The sequence below is a fragment of the Aplidium turbinatum genome, chromosome 11, assembly GCF_918807975.1.
Source record: "Aplidium turbinatum chromosome 11, kaAplTurb1.1, whole genome shotgun sequence".
Classification (NCBI taxonomy): Eukaryota; Metazoa; Chordata; class Ascidiacea; order Aplousobranchia; family Polyclinidae; genus Aplidium; species Aplidium turbinatum.
The window spans coordinates 3,940,632-3,965,492 of record NC_137482.1 but is presented as its reverse complement, the minus strand read 5'-3'; the positions used below and the strand labels follow the sequence as shown (position 1 = coordinate 3,965,492).

General features: G+C 38.1%; 1 protein-coding gene across 1 annotated transcript; it reads left to right on the top strand.

Moving 5' to 3' along the window:
- The first annotated feature begins 2,815 nt into the window (after window positions 1–2,815).
- LOC145779865 (uncharacterized) lies at window positions 2,816–24,629 on the top strand. The gene is made up of 14 exons (XM_082591530.1): window positions 2,816–3,001; window positions 6,443–6,537; window positions 7,638–7,780; window positions 8,207–8,378; window positions 9,276–9,422; window positions 11,728–11,857; window positions 12,499–12,613; window positions 15,847–15,991; window positions 16,173–16,311; window positions 18,356–18,481; window positions 19,156–19,295; window positions 19,692–19,897; window positions 20,437–20,529; window positions 23,394–24,629. The coding sequence occupies exons 1-14, from the start codon at window positions 2,878–2,880 to the stop codon at window positions 23,590–23,592; spliced, it is 1,974 nt and encodes a 657-aa protein (XP_082447656.1). The 5' UTR covers window positions 2,816–2,877; the 3' UTR covers window positions 23,593–24,629.
- Window positions 24,630–24,861: the final 232 nt, after the last annotated feature.

The window sequence follows — 24,861 nt, the reverse complement described above, 5'->3', positions numbered from 1 at the left end:
ACTCGGTGCCACTGATTGAAGTTTTTCCTGATGGAAACATTTGGAGTAAAAATATCGATAGCGATCTTCACGTTTCTTTATACACTAATTATTATCATTAGAAAGCGCAACCTATGTGTTGTTATTTCGTAAAGCTGGTTGTTAGAATCAATATATTTCAAGATTTAATTGTAGGCTAACATGATTTGTTCATATTTTTTACTTGAACGATGTAAAAGTAAAGAAGACTTGTTGCCCAGCAGTCGCATCTAAAGAATGTTACAATTACGCTAATGGTTGCTTTTCTGTCACTCAAACATGATGTGGTGATGCTTTGCGAATTATTGTAATTGGAGAGATAGAGAGCAACTGCATCTAACCTTGAGTATGATATTGTAATCAGATAAGGCCTAATCGACATTTTCCTTTTCATCGCATATTTTATTTTTACACCAGGATAGAAGTTTCTGCATATAGCCTATGGACAATTGGATATGCAGCATACAATGGATTTTTTAATAGTTGATTGAATGATCGTTTATGCATCATACAGGGCTGGCGCAGCAAATGCCTAAACGAAAATATCAACAAACAAGCTGCTCTGAAATTTTTTTGTTAAATTCTGCAGCATTTAAAACTTTTTTATATTAAAAAAAAAAACTTTAATTTGTCAGCCCATTCCGCGTTTCCACGACCAGTTCTGTATTATGCTAATGACAAAAAAATTTCTTCCCTTCCTTTTTAGTTTGTGTTTTATTGTCAATACACTTTAATTTAAGCAATTTATGCTTGTCATCCGCACGGCTTTCACAGCCGTTAATCCGCAACAGTGGCGTAGCCTAGGGAGGCAATTTCTCTCCCCCCCCCCTGTAAAAATCCAATTTATGAGACGTTGATCAGAGAGATCTGTTTTTGAATAGAATTTAGTCTTTCATGGAGCATTAGGCTACAATAACTTGCCTAATTTAACTAGATTCGGTACCAGACAGCAAAATCCGTCATTTTCACATTGGTTTGTAGTTTTTACATTGAATCAATGTTAAATGACGGATTTTGCTGTCTGAGGTTAAATACATTCGTTTTCCTTGATCCAGCTGAAAACAATATTTCACAATTAATTTTTAGAATTTCTGCTGTATGACTGAGTGAGCTTGTGGAATGAAAAGCATGATTTTGAAATGAAATTCAACCCTACTGTTGTGTTATTAACTCATTCAGCAAGAGTCATACTAAAGTTTTCTACTTGCATTCAACATCGCAAGAACAAAAACTGTACCATCAAAAAGGCGTGCAACCAAAATATACTGTGAAACAAAACGAGATGCACTGTTTAAGAAAAACGCAAAAGAGAAGACCTAAGGCAGGGGTGTGCAACCTTTATTACAGGAGGGCCAGATATAAATAACTGGGTGAAACCGCGGGCCGCACGTTTATTTAACATATCATTTCTGGTAGTTGCAGGCACAAAAGAGTAGTTTTTTTTTTATTTATGTTATTCTTATATTAGGGGTTATTTTCTCCCAGAAATAATAAGTTAGGACGCATAAATTTCTGAAGAAAACTGCTATTCAAATTTATTGTCACACCGTTTTTAAACGAGCTCAGTGAGAAGTTTGCAGCTGGCTTCTTTTCCCGACGGCTTTTTCCAAATTTACTTGGAAGTGATCGCAATTCGAAGTCCATTTTCCAAGTGTTCGTCTGTCAGAACCGATCAATAGGGAGATTTCATGACGCTCATTTTAGAAAAAAATGTTCGCACAAATACGTTGAGCCAAAAAGTGCCATTTTTGAAGCCATGGATTTTTCAAATGTGGAAAGTCATCTTAGTTGAAATGTTTTTGGTAAAAATCGCCAAGATTCATTTTTAAATAGGCCTACTTTGCTTTCAAATCTGTTTTCTCTTGAAGATCAATCAGTTCAAGTTATATCTTCTGGTGCTTTGTTAATGTCTGTGTTGAATGGCGAAGCGAATATACCGAACAAATGTTCATGAGATTTGAAGTCCTTGAAACGAGCCAAAAATTCATACAACAATTTTTCAAGTAGGTCTGCAAATTCAGTTTTCTTGTCAGGATGCATTCCATAGTCTCTTCAAGTTGGAAAGTGGAAAAGATTTCCTGTCTGTACGTGAGCTTTCCAAAGTCGTACTTTGTTCATATTGCCTTTTATGTGACCATACATTTTTACGATCCAAATAATTAAATACAATGGATTAGCGGTGGCCGATGGGAGACTTCTAAAATGGTTAACAATAACAGAAGGTGCGAAATTTACAATAATCCACTCCACAATGAATTGTTCAAACGTACCAGACTAAACTAAATTACCGTATAAACATGTTTCGCGGGCCGCATACAACTCAAAATTGGCACATCTTCGCGGGCCACATTATTTTTCTTCGCGGGCCACATTTGGCCCGCGGGCCGCACGTTGCACACCCCTGACCTAAGGGGAACGAAAGCAAGGTAGCCTACATTGTTTCAACAAAAACAAACCAAAATACACACCTCGCCAATAAAGCTTATGACCACCCATAACGAAGGGGTGGTTGGCGTCTTCTCTGTGACCGCCTCAATAGGCCTAAATGTGACACGATATGTGACGGCCTCAAAGATCATTAGCATTGTCATTTAATAAAAACTTTGTCAGCAATGCCTCAAGAGCAAGAGTCAAGACGAAGTTTGAGTTGGTGAATGATCAATTAACCCTGTAAAAATGTAAATTGACTGTTCAAACTGTGTGAGCGCATAAAAGGCATTGTTAGATTCCAATACACGCTTTTCAAAATCTCTTCTAGTTCCACGAAGCCATAAACAAAGAGTTTGAAAATCTCGTACTGTATGAAGTACAGTGGCAAACTGGTTGGTTGAGTAGCAGTTGCTTCGAATGTAGTGGAATATGACAGCATCAGCATTTGGCGATCTTGTCTTGCCTGATCTAAGCTACAAGCTCTCCGATTATTATGATGACGAGAAGTTCAGAGATCTTCTCGAAAAACCTGACGTCAATGGAACATCACAAAGTAAGCTGTTTTTATGTGTCTTTTGTAAAGATAAAGTTGAAACTGATCTTCACTTTATCCAGCAGCCAACCAGAAAAAAAAATTAAATAAAATATTTCAACTTCATGTAAGCTACTGTGACAAGCATAATCTTCAGTAGTTTTCTCTTGCGTATTTGTGGTATTTGTAATGTAGTCTGTAGGGTAAACTTTCTTTTATAGCCTATTTTTTGCACGTAAAACCTAGACCACTGACACTGGGTTGCCGTATGTCTATTGTCTACCAGTGAATTACCAACTTATTGCGTCACAAGTTTCCCAACTGTATACACAAATCCCTGGACAGGGTAGAAGCATAGGATTTTGTGGCCTATAGAAATATACTTAGGCGGTTAGGCCTACTTATAAAAGTGAAAAATGGTCTCAATCTTGCTACAAATTATGAAATAAAACGTCCTAAATCTTTCCACTCTTAAATTCATTTTCCCAAGGGCTTTCAAATTCCCCCGTATTGAGGACAAAATTAATTTCCCATTTGGCAACCTTCTTCTTCAACAGATTGATCATGTTTGATCAGCTGTGATCTCCCTTATGAACTGCCTCCATTTTGTTCTGTCTTTTGTTTTTATTAGTGCTTCCGGCATGCTTTTTATTCCTGTAATTTGCTTGATATTGTCAAAATATTTCATTTTTTGTCGTCCTACTCAAACACTGCATCAGTGTTGCCAGATGAAGAATTTTGTTCAACGTTTGGTGAAATTTTAAGATTGTCAGGAATAGATAAAATTCCGGGCTATTGGTCATTGGAGCCGAAAGCAAAGCCTGCACTCTAAGCCTAGCAGGAGCGGAACCCGCGCCTGAAAATTCAATCAAATGTTTTTCTTTTTTTTTAAAGATCTTAGAAAATTTGGTAGAAAAACAGCTTCAAAATAAGGTAAGGACTTACTTTTTTTAAAGACTACCTTGAAGTTAGCAAAAGGACTATAGCCGATTCGTAGTGATGAAGTGCTGGTGAAATGGTTCTAACTGGGAAATTTACGAAGCGTTTATGGAGAAGTTGATTTTTGGTGTTTGGCAACACTACGCTATGCTAACGATTAACGAATAGCAAAAAAAAGAGAACAAAAAATAATATTGATTGAATATTTATCCTCGGACTGGGAAAGCTTCTAAGCTTAATCCTGGCAGTTTCGCATACTTGTAGACAATGTAGAGGCTTTGAATCACTGACGCAGGCCCGGTCACCGAGATTGACAGAGTGAAGTAAGTTTCCGATTGTTGAAGTCATGTTGCCGGGGAATTATTCCATCCATTAGATGTCGTTGAATGGAGAGCAGTCCTTAACGTGCGTTGCTCAAGCGCACGCCCCGAGAATCGAACCAGCAGCGCCGCTTGATCTTAAAGCTTCTTCGTTCCAGAAGTGACGCGCTAACCAACTGAGCTATCGGGGCGGACTATTGCAAAGAGGTCTACGAAAAAAAGAACCAAGTAAAATGGAAAATATGCTTGTGATTATTTAAATAAGTTTTTGCAATTTTTTTAAGGCTTTCAGACTTAAATACAGAATAGGCGTACGCCTACTGAAAAGTTTGGGTGTTTATCAGGATTAGCCCAATGTATTTTCTGGCAGTCGGCTTTCGCTCTGAGGATGCACATTATCATGGTGCGCAAAACGTCAGTGAGGAATCGATAAAACAACTTGCATGTTTCTACTTTTACCTTCGCATTCATTATATGAACGCTGCAACTACCGCCAGAAAAGAATACTTCAACAAGATATTTCGAGCTATCGTCGGGAATTTTATAGTGCAACTTTTTTCATTGTTAGGAAGTGCAACTTTTTCCAAGTATTGTGCTGAAAGAAAAAGGAATAAAGAATATTTACTTTCACCGCGATTAGGTCCCTAAAAGCAGTAGGGTACGCAGAAAATTTTCATTGGGGGAGGGTTTGAAAAAAATTGCAGGAGATTATGTTAAACCATAGATAAACTGTACCTATTTCACGGCAGAAGCAAAATAAGGCCCATGACAGGCCACAAATCGTAGCATATCGACTAAATTGTGCTCATGATGAAGGCTACATGATGACAAATGAGGCTAAGGTTCACAAACATTACGTTTTTTTGGTTGTAAATTGTTGATTTAATGGGAAATCCAATTATGTATGGAATCCACTGTCCACAAATGTGATGCGTCTAGTTTGAATCAACCATAAGTGAAAGTAATGTAGTCAGTGACTCAATAGCTCAATTGGTTAGCGCGTGACTTCTGGAACGAAGAAGCTTCAAGATCAAGCGGCGCTGGTTCGACTCTCGGGGTGTGCGCTTGAGCAACGCACGTTAAGGACTGCTCTCTATTCAGCGGCACTTAGTGAATGGAATAATTCCCTGACAGCAAGACTTCAACAATCGGAAACTTCACTCTGTCAATCTCGTTGACCGGGCCTGCGTCAGTGATTCAAAGCCTCTACAAGTATGCGAAACTGTCAGGATCAAGCTCTGCAAGAAGCTTTCCCATTCCGAGGATAAAGATTCAATCAATTTTACGCAAACAAGAAAAGCATATCTCAAGCAAGCAAAAACTTCAGACATTTCGATCCTAGCTACTCCAATTTTGATTTTTTTGTTTCGCTGTAGATAATTTGTGCCTATAATTGCTCTGTCTATCACAACAAAACTACCGTAGGCCTACGCGTTCACTGAACTCCATTTACACAAAACTATTAATAAATTGCGTTGAAGAAAAATAGAAGATAACGTAGTAAATAAAACCAGGATGAGCAAAAAAACAATATGTTCAAATAACAAGCTCAATGGTACGAGCTCTTGCGTACGCTACTGCCTAAAAGCGATTGTAGGAATGTCTCCACTCTCAACCAATCATTTCTCCAGCACTATACAGGAGAATTCGACTATATTGACATTTTCCTACAGCGGCATTTGTTGCAGAATGCCGTTTTTTTTTAACTACAGGTAGAATATAACACATCTTCATAGTGCAGACTGCACTCCTCCACATCACTCTGTCAGCAGCACTTTCCTCTGGTGGAACCATCTACCTTGGTGGAAAGACCCTAAGGGGATAAATCTGAATAAATAGAGTAGGGCAGCTTGAGTCGCAAGGTAGAGTAGTGTTTAAAACGAACTCTTTTTGGTCGGAACGAAATTCTTCACAAAAAGTTAATTTGAAACGAAATGACGATAACAATTTTACGTCGAAACGAACGGAAATAATTCCACATTTTATTTTTTCTTTAATTGTGATACACTATAACAAACATGTGAAAGCAATTCAATCGATTGTGCTGACAAATGTGAGGAGGACATGAGCCTACAAGTGTTATTAATGACCACTCTGACTAAGTATGCATCGTCGTCGAAGAGGATTGCACCATGATTAAAATACTATTAATTATTTTTAATATAATATATTAATATTAGTATTATTATGATTATTATTTCAGGTTTTGCACCAATGCCTTCTGCTGGAAATAAAAGGATGAGCGAATCAGAAATGGGAGCTCGGATAGTGAACCATAGAAAGAGCCTCAATAGACGAGTAAGCAAAAATGTCATGACTGCATTTTTCTTTATGAATAAAACGATTGTGAGATGACGGATATTATTTAACGATCTTCAATTAACTAATTTGAAGATCGATATATCTGCCTTGTACGTAAGCAATCTAAATACAGTCAGATGCATAGCCCAGTGGTGAGAGCCATGAAACGGCATTCAAAAGGACGCTGGTTCGACACCGCTCATGAGCATGCTGCTGTGTGGCAGGACACTTAAAGGTGGTTAGGAAGAATGGCTTCCTTTCATTCCCGCACACTTAATTCAAATCTTCAACTGCCCGGATACGACAAAAGAAAACATATGTACAACTAACGAAATGCCGAAACAAAAGATGTCACTTTTGCACTGCAGAAATTAATAATAAAATACGTTTTATAGTCATCGCAAGTATATGCTTTGGCCTCAGCGCTTTGCAAAGCAAACATTGCCGGCGCAGCCGAGTACAATTATTACCCTGTATGACAGAATTCACCTTTTTGGAAATCTTCACCCAGTTACCTTCACACAGGACCCCCTTGCACTTGTAAGAACACGAGAAGAATGATGTATCACTGTCTTTTTGTGGCAGGCCTGCACCAAACGGACTAGTTGACAGGAGCAAACCATTCTACTACAAACTGAATGCAAAGACCAGGCTCGACCTTTGAGTTATTTATTGTCAAGCTTGCAACCAGGGGGTCTATTATAGCTACTTTACATGGGCAACACTTGCTTACGGATCCCTTACGCTTCGCCAAAGGACACTGCTACGTGCAAGATTCAACAAAATGAAAAGGAAGAACATGGAAAGAATGAGGCAAACAAAGTTGGACAAATCACTAAAAGAAGAAGATGCGACTAACAGAATGAGATGGAGAGTAAGAGTAAAGACAAAGACAAAACCGAATTTGGATGATGAGGATGGACAATTTCAACTTGAGATGACAGTCATTCTATTTTGTTTCCTTTGTGGTAATAGCTGCTATGGTGAAAGTAACTATTCGTTCACCCGGTCTTGTATTTAAACTGGTCCTTTCACCTTGTAAGCTTTTTCAGACCCATTTAACCTTCAAGGTTGCTCTCAACATATATTGACTTCAGGCCACATTACTCTTCTTGTCCGAATGGAGGTCGCGTTATCCCGTGCACGCATTTCGAAACATTGTACGTGCCGTCATCCGAGCCAACAGATGGAAGATCAACTTGGATGGCGAAGACACGGCCGATACTCTCACGAGAGCGCTGTAAGATTGTGATTGCTAAGTCGCTAACAAAGTCAATCGATTTTTAACAAACTGACAATTTTGTGATGTAATTAACAAGTTCAATAACTTATAATAGGATTAGTAGTTGGGCAGCAACCTCCATCAAATTTTATTCGAGTGCATAGAGTATTTGCAAGTCTCAGTTACAGTTTGAATTTTTTCACTTTCAAATCTTTGGCATTTACAGTAAAAATGGCATCGATTGGGCTCTTTCACCGATTCTTTCTTGAGACAAACCTAAGTTACCTTCTCGTTTTAGGGTGGTTTTCCCGCTTGCGAGAGATAGTTGGCCGTCTGTCCAACGAGCACGTAATCGCTTCGGTCTTCCTCTCTTTCTCCAGCTTTGATTACAGCATTATGATCATAGATAAACCGACGTAACAATTATACATTGTGACTTCACAGGTACGGGGAAAGCACATCGGAAAGCATCAACTTTAACGTTCACGCTTTCAAAGTGGCGACTACTAGAAATATTGGCTTGTCGCGCCGAGCAAGGTTTATTTTGTTAAAAAATCCTTGGGAAAGAACTAAGGAAGAAAAAGAAATTTTGTGCGCAGTTGTGAATGAAATGAAGGTGGCTGCATGATATCGAAATATAGTCTACCATGGCCACCTGGAGATGCGGCCTGATTTGTCACATTTTGCAGATTTTGATTACAGCTACTGCTAGTGCTTGACTCACATTTTCTGAGATTTTTCTACTTTTTGCTGTCTGCTAATGATATAAAAGTTTTTTGTTGCCTTGGGGAAGCAGTAACAAATGACAAAAAATAAGTCGAAAAACTCTGAATCAGTCTGTTATTGAAAAATTAACAGTCTGACTAAAATCTTCGTAATTAATTTTTTTTTGTTTTTCAACATCTGAGGATGTTAAAACCTATTGTGTCATCTGGGGAAAACAGTAAAGAAGACATAATAATATAATTTTTAGAAAAAGTTATTTAAACTTTCTCCCAAAGTTAGCAAAATCTGGAAATTTCTGTAAAATGTGACAAATCAGGCCGTATCTTTAGGTAGCCATGAGGATACCTTTGCATACAATGAGTTTCGGAAGAAGAAAAAATGCAGAAATAACTAGGAGTGCCTCTCTGAAAATATATACAATATGTGTTACTTGCGTTACGAATTTCAAAAGTAAATCCTTGTTTAGAAAATGTTAGTTTTTACTACCGTAGCTTAAAATTAGCTTGCTTTAAAAAAGGCTCTAATACCCGTTGTGTTTTGGTTACTTATACGATTAATCGTTAAAAAACTTGGGCTGTTTTTGTGTTAAAGTGTTAGGGTAAAAATACACATCCTCAACATAAACGTCATTTTCTGTGGTAGAAGCGTGTTTTCTTCTACAGAATGTGATTCACTATATTGCCTATTAGATAATAACCTACTGCAGTCTTATTGAGGGAGTTCAAATTAAATATTACGTGAGGTTAATTGGCTTGACGCATAGCCTACATGTTTTGACATGTTGCAGTGCTTTTCAAAGTACTCTCCGTTGATCAGAAGAGAGCTTTCCTCGGTGATCAACTTCGAAACATTTGAAGATGGTAGAGTCATTATTCAAGAAGGATACAGTGGAATCTCAATGTATTTCATTGTGGCTGGCAGTGTCACTGTACAGGTAAGTGTCTTATCCCGTAGCAAAGCCGTCAAAGTTTGCGTTATTATTTTTTTGCAATATGCAAGAAACATAGATTTTATAGTCCCTGAACTTATGATATTTTCACCTTTGTCAGAAGTGAGGAATCACTGCTTTGCTCGTAGATGAGTTTTAGCGTTTGAGCCAGTTGTCTTTGATTCACTCGTTGTGACATGGAAATAAAATTAAAAGATTAGCTGAAAAAGTGCAAAATACCTTTCAACCATTGACTTTTTATTTTCAATTTTGGAATGTGTTAGACCAGGGCTTCCCAAACTGAGGGTCACGACCCCCCAAGGAGTCGTGTAACGAACTTCAGGGGTCGCAGAAATATACCATATTTGCACAAGGTACTGCATATTAACACTTCTGTGTGAGGCTGTGACAGTTATTAACTTTATTAAGAGTCGCGCACTCAATAGGCTGCCCTTATTTTTGAAAATTTATGAGGTGAAATGGAATCGGAGTTAAAAACTCTTTTACAGCATCGTGAAGTGAGGTGGCTTTCAAACGTCAAAGCTTTAAATGGCTAGCCAATTAACGTGGAAATCCGAAATCGTGCTTTTTCCAACACAATAAATTCCAGTCTTGATCCACCATTTTCTCAATAATATCTAGCTTTTGGAATTATGCCAAATGTCAGATTTGCTTGAAACACTGAACGAATTTAATTTGTCTCTCCTAGGGGAAAACATCAATATTTTGCATTGAAATCTAAAATTCAAAAATCATCAAAAAATTGAATATCTGGAAACAAAAATTTCAAAATGACTTATCTGAAATGTTCTTACTTCGCCTACCGGCTACCGCTCCAACCTAAACAACATTGAATCCGCCTTGAGACCTGCATTAACAAACATTGTGTCACGGCTGGACTTGCTTTGTTCACCCTGAATAAATGTGTTTGCTTTTTTGTTTTGTTTTCAGTAGGCTGCCCATTGCCCAATGGTGAGAAATAAATAGAAACAAACTGAGAACGGTAAATTGTTTGTGGTTTTCGTTAGATTTAAGCTTTTCAATAAATATCACAAATGTATATTTTGCACTGTTCGTCGTTTTAATCGTAAGGGGCCGCGAAGCATTTTAGGAGATTAAAAAGGGTCGCGAGCAAAAAAGTTTGGGAAGCCCTGTAGTTAGACAACTAATTTAAAATTTGTGTGATTGACTTAACCCTTTTAACTGCCACGCTTTTTTTCAGGCTTTTTCCAGAATTTGCTTCTAGCAAAGCTTTGATTTGATCCGCTGTATTTTGAGAACGGTAGGCTAACTACCAGAAAAAAAGCAAAACATAAAAGTTGTATTTTTAACTGTTATTTCGAATAAATATACAAATTTTGTGTATTCTGAAACATTTTTACAAAAATTCTTAGAATGCCTTGCTCAGCAAAAGTCAATTTTTTTTGCATTGGTTCGAAGTTTGAAGACGTTAAACTAATAAAAGAATGACAGATTTTCCTGGCTGGGCTAGGAGCAGCCAACTGATAGTGGTGCTATGTGCTATTTACGCATCAGTTTACGTAAAGTTTATCCCAGATAGAAAATCAGTCGTTTTTTACATTGATTTAACGATATTTTACGTCTGTAGAACGTTGAATCAATGTATAAAAACGACTGATTTGCTGCATGAGAATTGTGGATCAGTGATCGGAGATTCCGATCAGCGGATTACGATTGGTACATATAACATATGGGAAAAACGTTAGCCCGCGAATTTAACTGCTTAATCAGACAATGATACCGTTAATGCATTCGACTTTAAAACCAATCATGCAATCCTGGTTCGACTCCCGGTTTAATGCAATCAACTTTAAAAGTCGCTTTACCCAGAGAGAAAAATCTGTCATTGATTCAACGTTGAATCAGTGTCAAAATGATAGATTTTGCTCTCTGGGTACGTCAAATCAGTGGTATTGCTTACGCCTATCTTTTAATAACGCAATCATTTATTGAAAGTAGGCACTACAGCAGTGTCTGCTACACGTACAGGCAATACCAAATAGTCAGAGCGTGTGAAAAGCGCTCGAAAGAACGTTAGTTTAACATCGAACTAGAGCACTCGTGGAGCTGTGTTCTTGGCAAAAAGTATGAAATATTTAAAGCTGGACACGAAGATTGGCTTTCTTGCTTTCTAGACTACGTAATCGAAAAACTTTAATCGTAAATGTAAGAGAAGACGAAAAACAAGGCTTATGAATACAAGAATATACTTTCTTTTTTCATGAGACTGTTGTTACCGGTGATTATTATTTTATCAAGTACCCTGCTTTCAATCGTTTTTTATTTCAAGATTAAACAAGTAGACTTAAAAACTGGACAAAAGAGAAATTACATTATCGGTGAAATAACGGCTGGATCGTCATTTGGGGAACTTGCTCTAATACAAGATTGCAAGAGAACAGCTACCATCGTGTGCAAAGGTAGGTTAGTTCATTGTAGTCAGAGGTTTAGAAGAACGGGATTTCAACCTAAGAAAGAGTGTTGCCAGATGTGTGTCTAAATTTCAAGCTGAAATGCTATTTTAAACTGATGGCCGCCAGAAGGTTATCCGTTGAAAACTAGCCCAAGTTTGAGATTACAAAGAATTAATCTAACCCAATCAACTCATCTTGCAAGGATGTTTATAAATTAACTTGCAAAGCTTAATCTCAAAAGAAATTACAGGTTTACAAAAAAATATTTCACTACGCATTTAAAACTAAGAAAACAATAAATACTATTAATACTACAAAAAGTGCTCAATGCCAAGCAAAAAGCCAAGCTGAGCGAATTAAATCAAATATAGTTATTACTCTCTAAACCTTTGACAGCCTGTTTCACCCTAAAAGGAGGATCATCAGAAGGTCATTCAAATATAAAATTCTATTTAAATAAGGACCTTCTGATGATCCTCCTTTTAGGGTGAAACAGGCTGTCAAAGGTTTAGACTTAGAGAGTAATAACTATATTTGATTTAAAACTAAGAAATCTATGAAAACACAGAAGTCCACTTAGCTTGAAAGAAATACAGCGTCATATGTCAACTGATAACTCCTGAAATTTATGTTCAATTGTTTCTCAGGGACGTCACAGTTCCTCAGAGTGGACAAATCAGACTTCCACATGGTATCACGAAGGAGTTATGAAAAGGAATGGCAAGAAAGGATGAGAATAGTCAAATCCGTACCTTTTTTCTCGTTAGTGGTCACTTCGTTGCAAGCTTTGTTTTTCAATGGTCGTAGAACGGGCAGAGATCCCAGCCAGAAAATCAAACTTTTTTGATATTGATTCAACGTACCGTACGTACACGTTGAGTCAGGGTCAAAAAAGGACTGATTTTATAGCTGGAATAACCTATGGCCTTAAAAACCTTATGTGTTGTGATTAACCATTATAAATTTAACGTTTTGAATAATAATGACAAAGATAGATGCAATTATAGCCTATGTGATACTTTTCCAGTGACTTGTATTAGGTAAAAATGGTATTTTTTATACCTGAGTCAAGGTCAAAGTTTTTTTCTAGTAATTTCTAGATGAACCGTACTGATAATAATTGATTTAGGCTTATAGGCCTTTTACAATTGTTGTTTTTGGTGACTGTGTAATATGCTTTTCAAGATGGGATTTATATTCACGATGTAACCACATCACTACCCACCTTACCTGCATTGCTTTATAAAAAACATAATCGGTACAGTTTTTATAGCGTGAGATCACCCGGCCTGGAATCGAATCTAGATCTCTCAACCGCAGAGCCATGATACCAACTACTCGAGTACTTAGCTGGCTGGAAAATGAAGGCATGCTTGTGGTGCCTTCGCAGTTACAAAACGTTTTACAACTTGGGAATTGCTAGCCTAAAGCACATTGCTGGAGTGTACTGTAGGCTGTGCTATGCACCCTAGTAATAATAATGTTATTAATAATGTTAGTAATAATAATGTTAAGAAAGAACACAATCGATACCGTTTTTAAAGTGCCTCTGACAGGAAAATAAATTTGCTAAATTTACCTAAGATACCAAAGAGATGACACTAACAAACTTCCCTGACCAGAAAATCGTAAAAAATATCAACAGGCTACTAAGTTACACTCTTGCAAACTTTCGTTTACTTTCGGAGAATCTGGCACTCATTCAATTGCGAAAATAAAAACGGCAACCTCGCTGTGACGTCACCTTGGGTGGGAAGGATACATTCTTTCTCTGTGGTGAGTTGGTAAGGTATGGTACGACTGCTCCAAAACGTGAATGTGTGGTGCTCTATTGGTCTAAAGCATGTGCAAAATGAGAATTACCGAAATGAAAAAGTCAACTTATTATTACTATCAGGTTTAGAGCAAATAGATTGAGTTTATTTTTATCAAACAGCATCTCAATTCAATTGAAATTGCAGTTTTTCTAAACTCTTGTAGGGCTACAATTTGAATAATTTTTTATTTGTCCTAATCTGGCTATAGCCATTTGCAGTGTAACAGCAGTATCTCACAGACAGTGCACTTAATTTATGGTTGAGGTAGGCCTAATGCCTGGAAATTGCTGTTTATGTGACAAGAGTCAGTGACAAAGACGTGTGCTATATTTTCATACTTTCAAACAAAACAAGGTGTTGAGAAGAAAATGGTCAAAGTTTTCTTCAAGTGTTCGAAAGTGGGATGGACCATGGCCACCTAAAGATACGGCCTGATTTGTCACATTTTGCAGAAATTTCCAGGTTTTTCTAACTTTGGGCGAACGTTTAAATAAATTTTTCTAAAAATTAGATTTTTACGCTTTCTTTATTCTTTTCCCCAGATGACACAATAAATTTTAACATCCTCACATGTTGAAAAACAAAGAAAATTTGATTTTGAAGATTTTAGTCAGACTGTTAATTTTCAATAACAGTCTGATTTTGCGTTTTTCAACTTACTTTTTCTCATTTGCTATTGCTTCCCCAAAGCAACAAAAAAGTTTTATGTCATTAGGAAACCGCAAAAAGTAAAAACATCTCAAAAAATGTCAGTCAAGCACTAGCAGTAGCTGTAATCAAAATTTGCAAAATGTGACAAATCAGGCCGCATCTCCAGGTGGCCATGGATGGACCATACAAAACTATTCCTATATGTTCTCTTCACTTCACTGGAGATGATTTTTTTAACACCACCAACCCGATTTCGATCTTCTCAGCAATGAATGGCGTGCTGTGAACTGTAGGTGGTGCGTTTGCCACAAGTGCGAGTCTATGTCCCAGCCCAATGAATGTGTATGTTGCCATGAAGTGCCATAGACGAAAGAACTTTTAAAGAAAGACGCATCTAGCTGTGTTACCAATTTGACCGATTTTGAGGCACACTTTAATACATCCCGCAGTTCTGAGGACTTTTTTTTATGAGGAGCAGGAAGAACTCGAGAAAAAGCAATAAACCGAAAGGAGAAAACGGAGACTTATCAAAAGAGTAAGGATGCTACATTAGGCTAAAAATACCCTAAACGCTAAAGAATGCACACTAAACGAAGTGATTTTATTTCCTTGCAGGCAGTATCGGTAATTAGTCGCTTACAGGCATGTATTGGAGTAGATACTACAAGGTGGTGCTCTCGGAAGCAACAATCGGATTGTGCTGCCGTCATGCATAGTTTGGCGAATCTGAAACAATTTTCAAGTCCAGATGGCCGTTACACTGGATTTCAATGGCCAACTGAAGGCACATTATGAGAGAGAGAGAGAACTTTTATTTATTGACGAATAGTGATGAATGATGATGAATTAAATATGAATGATGATTTGTACGATTTCTTCATTTTTCACTTCAAGTATATTTTAGGTTTTGTAGGAACGTATCCAGTACAGTTTTATTAAACTGCGAAAAACAATAAATCTTTGAAAAAAGCAACCGCTTGTACCAACTCCGACCAAACTGTGATCCACCAATTACATCTAGAAAGCATTTGTTTCATCCGTCGCTAACGACGCCCACCCAGGATGACGTAATACCACCAAAGTCGTCCCAGAGCAGTGAAATATGGAGTTTCGCCAGTGGTGGCGCTGCGGAACTGTCGTTTTGTATCAATTTCGCCCTAACCAGTCGAGCTTCGAGGTTATGATTAAAAAGTTTGCTAAGCATGATTTTGCGCTAGAAAATGCTTAGAAAAGTTACCATACTTGGGTCCAACCTGTCAGAGGCACTTTAAGTCTTCGGTTTGACCTAACCTGGAATCGATTTCAGATCTACCAGCACCAGAGCTGAAGACAAAAACCACTCGGCCACTGAGCTGGTTGCGCTCAAGTGTATAGCTGTTTCTTGTGTTCCCTGTTATCAAACTGATTCGTAAGCTCGCTGCCATCTGCAACCCTCTTTGCTTTGAGCTTTTCACCAGCTACCATTGATGACGTTAAAATGATGTAAAATGTGACTTCGGCTAGCTAGAAGAAAAAATTGTTTTTCAGTGATTGGAGTGAAACTAATCTGCGTCACATCACTTTGAATTGTTTTGTGGAAGAGTTCAAGCCAGACACGATCATCACGGGAGACACTGACAACACGCCTGAGAATATTTACTTTGTTCTGTCAGGCGAATGCAGAATAGTTAGAGTGAGTTGAATCAACCGACATGTTTAGTGAGATGAAGCAATTTGTAAAAGACGTAAAACTCTTTTCTAAATCTGAAAAGCTTGAAAATTTATTGATTAATTATTTAGGAAAGCTTTCATGCTAAATTTATGGCTCTACTTTTCATGAGAAACAACAGTCGACTCGTTGCAATCATTTTCAGAGTGTGAGTGTCTTAGAAACGACGATCTCCAAGAATGGTGAAAAAATGCTGTCTCTGCCGCCACCTGATGGCTGCAAGAACAAGATAACAAAAAACAGCTTCAGCAAACACAAAGTCAAAACACGTTACCTTCATATAGGCAAGTTTGTATCAATATTAAAATCAATATGGTCAATGGTAATAGAATGTTTAAATATATAAATTTTTGGTGGTTCAACAAATAGCAGTCATGAACCAACTGGTCAAACCGGCTTCCTGCTGGGTTAACTGGCATTTTTATATCTTCTGAGCAAGACGTGTCCATGTAGGGCTTAGTGTTTTGAGCATGAATGAAGTGGTTGTTTTTACCTCCTGGCAGCAAAAGTAAATCCACCAAATAAACCACGTGGCAATAGATGACGTGCTATTCGCTGCGGAGCAGAGAGACAATTGATCGGGTGCTGTGTCTTTTGTCACAGACGGTATTTGCTTGTGGGAAGCTTTATAGTCGGACTGAGAGATTCCCTGAAAGCTTAATTCTGACAGTTTTGAATACTTGTAGAGTAGGGTGGCTCGTTTTTGAACTTTTTTTTTTGAATTCTCTCGGGGTATAGTGGGGAAATGGTGCCAATGAGTGAGAAAACGCTCATGACAAAATTTGAGATTCGTAAAAAATTGTCTTCAGCCTCCTCATGGGGCCCAAAAATCGAAAAATGGGGTCAAAAACGCAATTTTTTTCAAAAATATTTTTAGTTTGGGTAGATACAATATTGTTTAGATATATCTAATTAACCTAAGAAAAAAAATTAGAGTTATTTGAATTATTCCTTCAGTTTCCTCACAGCTTCTGAAAATTTTCATTTTGCTGAAAATTTCGCATTTTTGTGGGTGGTTACATGATACATAATTGCGTTAGACATTTTACCAGCTATAAAACGTCATTGTATTTCTCTTTATAGACCTGTCCTGAGCTGTTGCGTCATTTTTTAATGAAATTGGGTTAATTTAGTAGGAAAAAGTGACGTCTTTTATTTGAATTTACGTCACAGACGAAGTTTGTAGTCATGTAACCACAAACGAAAATGCGAAATTTTCAGCAAAATGAAAATTTTCAGAAGCTCTGAGGAAGCTGAAGAAATAGTTCAAATGACTTCAACTTTTTTTTTAGGTTATTTAGATATATCTAAACAATATTGTATCTACCCAAACTAAAAATATTTTTGACAAAAATTGCGTTTTTGACCCCATTTTTTGATTTTTGGGCCCCATGAGGAGGCTGAAGACAATTTTTTACGAATTTCAAATTTTGTCATGAGCGTTTTCTTCACTCATTGGCACCATTTCCCCACTACCCCGAGAGAATTTAAAAAAAAAGTTCAAAAACGAGCCACCCTATTGTAGAGGCTTTGAATCACTTACGCAATTCTGATCACCGTGATTGACAGAGTTAAGTTTTCGCTTGTTGTTGTCTGGAAATATTTCATCCAGTAGGTTTGTTTTTCATATCTTTATCCTGCATTGCGGGAAAGCGGACTTGAGCGCTATGCATCGGTGTACGCCTTCCGACGTACACCTGACCCACGCTGCAGCCGACGGCAATGCCTGTTTCCGGTTATCTACTCCACTTATGACTTAAATTTGGTACTACCCATTACTCGAAATCGATCACTGGGTAGAGGCAATTATCGTAAAGTTTCTTGCCCAGAGAAACAACAGCAAGTGCGGGTGGCTGGAGTCGAACATGCAGGGTCTCGACTGCGAGCCAAACGCGCTAACCACTCGGCCACTGCTGCCGATTGAATAAGGTGCTGTCCGTTGCTTCCGCACACCCCGAGAGTTGAACCATATTCTTGCCATTCTTCGTTCACAACCGGTCGCTTAACGAATGAGGTGCTGGGGCGTTGATAGGAGGTACTTTTAGACTTGGGACCGGAATGATTTTAGGGGCCCAAAACTTCCAAGGGGCTTGAGAACTTGAAGAAACCACCGCGTATTCTTCGGATATAGTGCGTTTTTCTTAGAAGTGTCTTGATTTAGGGCAAGAGGATCTCATTGGTACCTTACCCAAATTGTCTTCTGAACGGCCCTGGATATGAAATATGGACGTAGCCTACTCCCATTCTAATTTCTTACATTAAGTTTGTAACGTTATGCTTCCTTTACAAGAAAGCAATGGTTCTATATTTAACAAACTATCTGCGCAGGGACTCTGAGACTTGGTAATTACTTTGGGTTAGGCGAGAATATGACGTCATATTACATTTTGTCGAAAACTCGCGTCGAATGCTTGATGGTGCCAAGACATTCCATCCTCGCTTTGGAACGTGTAGGTGAGTGATTGGTTGGTTTGAATCTTTATCTTCGGGCTGAGAAAGCCGCTGAAAGGGAAATCCTTGCAGTTTCGCCAACTAAAAGAAGCTTAGAATTACTGACTCAGGCCCGATTACCGGGATTGGCAGAGTGAAGTTTCCGATTGTCGAAGTGTTGTTGTCCGTGAATCATTCCATCTGCCAGGTCTCGTATCTATAAATGAAAGAACTAGCTATGGTGTTGCAACAATACGAATAAATGAGCAAAAAATGAATGCCAATGAAATTTCTTACTGAATTTATATTGTAAAAAAGTTTTTACAAGGAAAGAAGATCAATTGGTCAATTATTGACGTCGCCTCGTAAGAACTTGTGTAAAATTTGTCTTTTTTGATTTTGTGAGATACGTTTAAGTTAAGAAGTTAATAAAATCAGCCGAATTCAGAAATTTCTATAATTTGTTAATAAAGTATTTGCCACCGTAAAAGCGGCTTCTTCAGTATCTTATTCAAATAGAAACATAGTTACTAAGAGCGAGCCTTGATTTCCTTATTCGTATGAATCGTTTCATTTTTTTCTCGTTTCCGAAGCCTCGTTACCGCCTATTGTGTTGTGGCGGGTGGAACATTACATTCATATCAACTTGAAGTATATCAACCCATGGTACGACTTTCCTCAAAACCACTTTCTTTCAGCTGCAATGGTTGGGGATGTCCTGAGCATTCCTTTCACGCTTTCCGGGATGTTGCGAGAAGCCAGAGCCAGGCTGATCGACGAAGATGAAGTGTTTGAAAATTGGATGACCAATCTGCGCTGGAGAAATTATAAAAAGAAGGTTTTCTTTTTTTTACAATAATTTCTGTTACAATTTGTCGAAACGTACGTTTTATTGTTTCGATGCTCAGTTGCATTTTGTCCTGGTTTTGTTTCGATATTTAAGCGATTTCATTTTTATATTTCCTTAAAAGGCATGAGAATATCAGGACACAGGTAACCGTTACACGCAGTGTGTGTTACTTTCATTGGGTTCTTTGAAACTTTCAGAGCTCACGAGGGTTTGAAACAAAAAATATTTTAAAACGAAAAATTTTCTTTCGAAGCTTGCCCAGCAGCCTGCTAGATAGTAGTACCAGAACTTCCCAACCAAATCGGTGATTTTTACATTGATTTTACGTCTGTACACGTAAATCAATGTCAAAAACGATTGATTGCAGGCTGGGATACTTTGCAGATTGTGAGAGAAGTGGTCTCACATAAAACAGAAGGTCGTCGTCGCTATTCTAAAGCATTCCAATTGAAAGATTTCCAAGTGCAAGATAAGAAGCGACACCCTGTCATTGTTTCACCACCCAGCCCTTACCCACCTTTCCACCGGAACTTGAATTACAGCAGAGGCGGCTACTTGAACTTGAAATACGTTCGTCTGCCTAAAGTTAGGTAAGAATACAGTTGTTTTTTGATTGCTTCAACGCCTGCAAACGTTGAATCAATGTAAAAATAATTAATTTTTATCAGCTGTTAGTCTGATATCAGCAACATAGCCTACTTTCCATCCAGAAATTATACCTTTTTTTGCAGTTTGAATATAAAAGTTCTTTTCAATGTAAAAAGGAACAGCTCTGTTGCTGGGTTGTAACGCGAAACAAGAAAGAAAACATTCAGATAGAAAAACGAGCCATAAATCTCTTAATTGACCAGTGCAATACACCCACAGACGTAATTACCACCTTTAAATCACTCCAGCCTAACTGTGGTGTATACAGTATGACGCCAAGAGAAGCGCACCAACATTAATCCCACATTAGATGGTACAATCAAGATGGTCTTTTCCACGAGCAATGCTTGTGCCATTGCCTACAACAACCATTTTGTTAATACCTTCAAGTTGATGTTATTTTCACACAATACCATAGTCCGCACACTTAGTAAAACGTATGAGAATCTTTTTTGATATAAAATTCAATGGTTTTGCTTAGAAAAGAAAACGCGACAGATCAAAGACGTGAAAGCCAAATTTCCAGAGGCTCTATCGTAGAAAAGAAACCGACACTAACGGAGGAAAAATTTGGGTAGGCCTCTTGTCAGGGATATCTTGACACTACGTGGTGTCAAGATATCCCTGCCTCCTGTTATGGTTTCCGTACATAGGACAAACTTTGTCACTGTTTTTGAACAATATTTTTAGTGCTGCCTACACCTACGTTGTGACATTTGCAGTAGGCCTACTGGACTATGCGTTTTGAATAATATTATGCGTGTAAAACTACTAGAGCATGGAATGAAAATTGTGGAGCGAATACTAGAAAAGAGGTTGAGAACATTGGTGAAATTAAATGATATGCAGTTTGGATTTATGCCAGGAAAAGGTACAGTGGATGCTCTGTTTATATTGAGAAGAATGCAGGAGGAATACCGAGAGAAGCAGAGAAAACTATATATGTGTTTCGTCGACTTAGAAAAGGCATTTGACAGAGTACCAAGGAAAGGGATGGAGTGGGCAATGAGGAAAAGAGGTATACCGGAGTTAATAGTGAGAGCTGTGATGTCTATGTATGAGGATGCAAGAACAAAAGTGAGAGTTGGATCAAATTATTCAAACGAGTTTTTTGTGAAGGTTGGTGTACACCAAGGATCAGTTTTGTCACCTCTGATTTTTGCTATTGTGGTTGACGTTGTAACTGAAGGAGTGAGGGAGGGCTTATTGAGTGAAATTTTGTATGCAGACGACCTGGTCTTGACAAGTAATAGTATGAAGGGACTGGAGAGAAAGTTTGAGAAATGGAAAGAAGCATTTGAAACCAAGGGTATGAAGGTGAATCTTGAAAAAACAAAAGTGATGGTGAGTGGAACAGAAGGAACAGTTGTTGAGAACAAAGTAGATCCCTGTGGAATATGTGGCAAGAGAGTGATGAGAAATTCAATGCAATGCAAGGAATGCGGAAAGTGGGTACATGCAAGATGTGCTAATGTCAAGAGAGCCGCAACAAGATTGGCGAAGTGTTTTGTTTGTGGGAAATGCAGTAAAGGAAGGAATGAAGTGGAAGGCCATGATGATGAGTTCTGCCATGGCACCGAAACAGTGACAGACTTCTGTTATCTGGGTGATGGGATAAATGGAAGTGGTGGATGTGAAGCAGCGGTGACAACAAGGGCAAGATTGGGCTGGGCAAAGTTCAGGGAATGTGGGGAAATGTTGCATGGCAGAAAATTTTCACTAAGGATGAAAGGAAAAGTACATCGGAGCTGTGTGCGGCCTGCAATGCTATATGGTAGCCAGACATGGGTATTGAGAGAGAGTGAACTGGCAATCCTGAGAAGAACGGAAAGGTCAATGGTGAGAGCAATGTGTGGGGTGAAAACGAGAAGGGAAAAAAGGACTGAAGAATTGTTGGATATGCTAGAGATGAGAGAGACCATAGACCAACTGGCAAGGGCAAATGAAGTAAGATGGTATGGACATGTGATAAGGAGGGAGGAAGAAAGTTTTCTTAGAAAGGCACTAGATCTAAAGGTGGATGTGAAGAGGAAACGCCGTCGTCCAAGAAGAACGTGGAAACAACAAGTGAAGGATGAATTTAAAAAAGTCGGACTGAAGGAGGAAGATGCAAGGGACAGGGTGAAATGGAGAAAAGGGATTAAAACAATTGCTGCGCGGAAACAATCGGCCACCCCCACTAGTGGGGAACAAACCGACGATGGATTATGATGATTTGAAGGAAACGTACTTGTGACAAATTTATCACTAAGTTTGTCCATTGGTAACAAAAATGAAAGATAAAAGCAAAGAATTTGTTTTGTTGTAAAATGTTTATGCTTGAACGGAGAAAGCCTTGACTGAGGGATAAAACTGGCAGTTTTCAGGCGCTTGTTGCAGCCTTGAACCGGTGGAACAGAGAGCCATTAAAAGTGTTTAAGTTTTCACCATCATTCTGTCCGGTCGTGGAAATTTGCTTTCATATTAGTTCATATAATGTGTTTTTTTTTTCGGTTTCCTAAACAGATACTTTTTAGCTGTTTTGACTCATTAAACATTGTAGCATAATCAGGGCCGTTGACAGGATTTCTCGGGCCCGGTACCAATTTATTTTCGGGCCCCTTTCATCGACAAAGTTATGAATAAAAAGGTTGTGTACAAACGTTTATTGATGTCGTTTAAGCATGATCATTTAACAAATCTTGCGCAATCTTAAAATTTCTTGAACCGCAAAACTTACTATCTCTATCCAGCAGTTGCTTTTCTGAACTTTTATTTGTCACATGGCGGTAGAGTATTACTTCCCAATTCCATTGATGTTTTACTGGTCATTCTAGGCTCACCAGAAGAGAATTTACAGCACTGCAGACAGTCAGAAAGTTTTCAATTTGATTTCGGAAAGGTGTTTGGACCTAAGTCAAACATTTGCTGATGGTTTTTGTCTAATTTTTAATGCAGAAATAGGGATAGTAATCTTACCTGTGCCATTTCAGTTTTTGAACTTGAACAAATATTAGCCTGTTTGTTTTGAAATTCGTGTTTGGGATAATATTTGTGGTTAGGGAAATCACAATACTTGACTAAATTCTTATTTTACTGTTTGGTGGCAGAAATAGCTATTTTACCACCAGAAAGCTGAAGTGGGCCTGGTACCCAGAAGGGGGCCCAGTACTTTACCATCTGACGGCTGAAAGGGCTGTTTTAACCTCTGATGGCAATTCCTTTAGATCTGATTGTATTAAGATCTTGATAATGTTTGAAGTCGCGGGGATTTTTTTAAATCCGGGCTCCTTAAATATTCCGGGCCCGGGTCTAAAAGTATCACCTAGACCCCCCTGTCAACGCCCCTGAGCATAATGTGATCTCCCTTTAGCAGTGTGATCTTCTAAGCGAAGCCATTGCACTGAAAAGTTTTGGCAACCCTGATTTATGATCTACCCAAGCTTTTTTTTATTAAAGGCCGAGTCTCCTGAAACTGTCAGAGGTTTTATCCCAAGATACCGTTGGAACCTTGATAAGGAAGAAGAGCTCATTGCTGGAGCAGCTTCAAAAGAAGAGAGAGGAAAGAAGAGGAGGCTCCACAGTCTTGCGTTCAAGACCAATATTCAATGCGTCGTTCAAGAACGGTCACATTCATTTGGAGAAAATAACTGCGTGAATATTGAAAAACAGGCTTTGCTGAAGCGATTACCACAGACGTTAATAGCATTCGTTTTAGAGAACTATACGCCATACCTCGCCTAGTTAAGCAAAATTATTGAATTAGAACCAAGTTGATACAACCAGCGCTTTAACGTCCAGAGTTGACGTTCTGTCATATTGGTGAAGTGAATGGCAACGTAATGGAGTTGATTATTTTGTTTGCCTTCAGCTATTCATTAAGCATATTACATAAGACACAGTTTGATGCTCTGACAGAGCGTCGAACCCTTACCCTGCAAATTTTGGTGAGTAATCTTCACAGCTCCTCTACCACATCGGACAGCACTCTTGGTTGATAACTCCTTTTCAAATATTTGTTTTTTACTATTTAGTGGTACTGCTATTTTGTAATCAAATGCATGCAATTGCACAACAATCTAACCTCCTAAAAAGTTGTAGTTTGTCGATTAAGTGGAAGCGAATTAATCCACTCAGCTGAGCGATCTACTGTATCAACATATTTTTTTTTAACTTTTCTTTGCGTAAAATTTTGCTTGAAACTGTACAAGACCTGCATTTTGTTTCAATCAAAATAGAGAAAAATGAGTAGGCTTAAATAGAAAATCGTCTTATTAAATGAGAAGTGTTTTCTCCAATACGTGGATTTACCCTCCATTGATCGGCACATCAAAATATCTTCACTGTATGTGTGGCAAATTTTTGCGAGATAAACCTGAAGTATTTTTCTTTATAATCTATTTTTGTGCTATGGTAGGCGACGTTGTATTTTCTGGCCTGACTATATTTTTATATTTTCGTTTTGTAATATTATAACTTTATTACATACTTTATAGTCCATCCTTATAAAGGTCGGATTCCGTATATATATATATATGCAATGTATTACAAGGATGAGCAAAAGCAACGTTTCTCAAACTGTGCTCCGCGAGCTTCCTCCATGTTTTCGTAATACAATGCGTCATACTGAATAAGAATATTTCTTTTTATTTCATTTTCTGTGTTTTTTTGGAGTGTAACCTCAATTGTTTTATCGCAACGTGTATATAATTAAAGTCCATTTATAGTCTACACTTGGTAAACTTGTATTCAGAAATTTTTTGTCACCAAACGTTTCGTGAGCTGAAATGATAAGACTTGGTTTTTCTTGAGTAAAAAATCTTGAGAAGTCTTGAGCCAAAGCATCATTTGGATCCCAACACTCTGGTCTCCACAACTTTTCACGATTTTTTTAAAATTGGCATCCGTCATTTTCGTTGGCGCATGA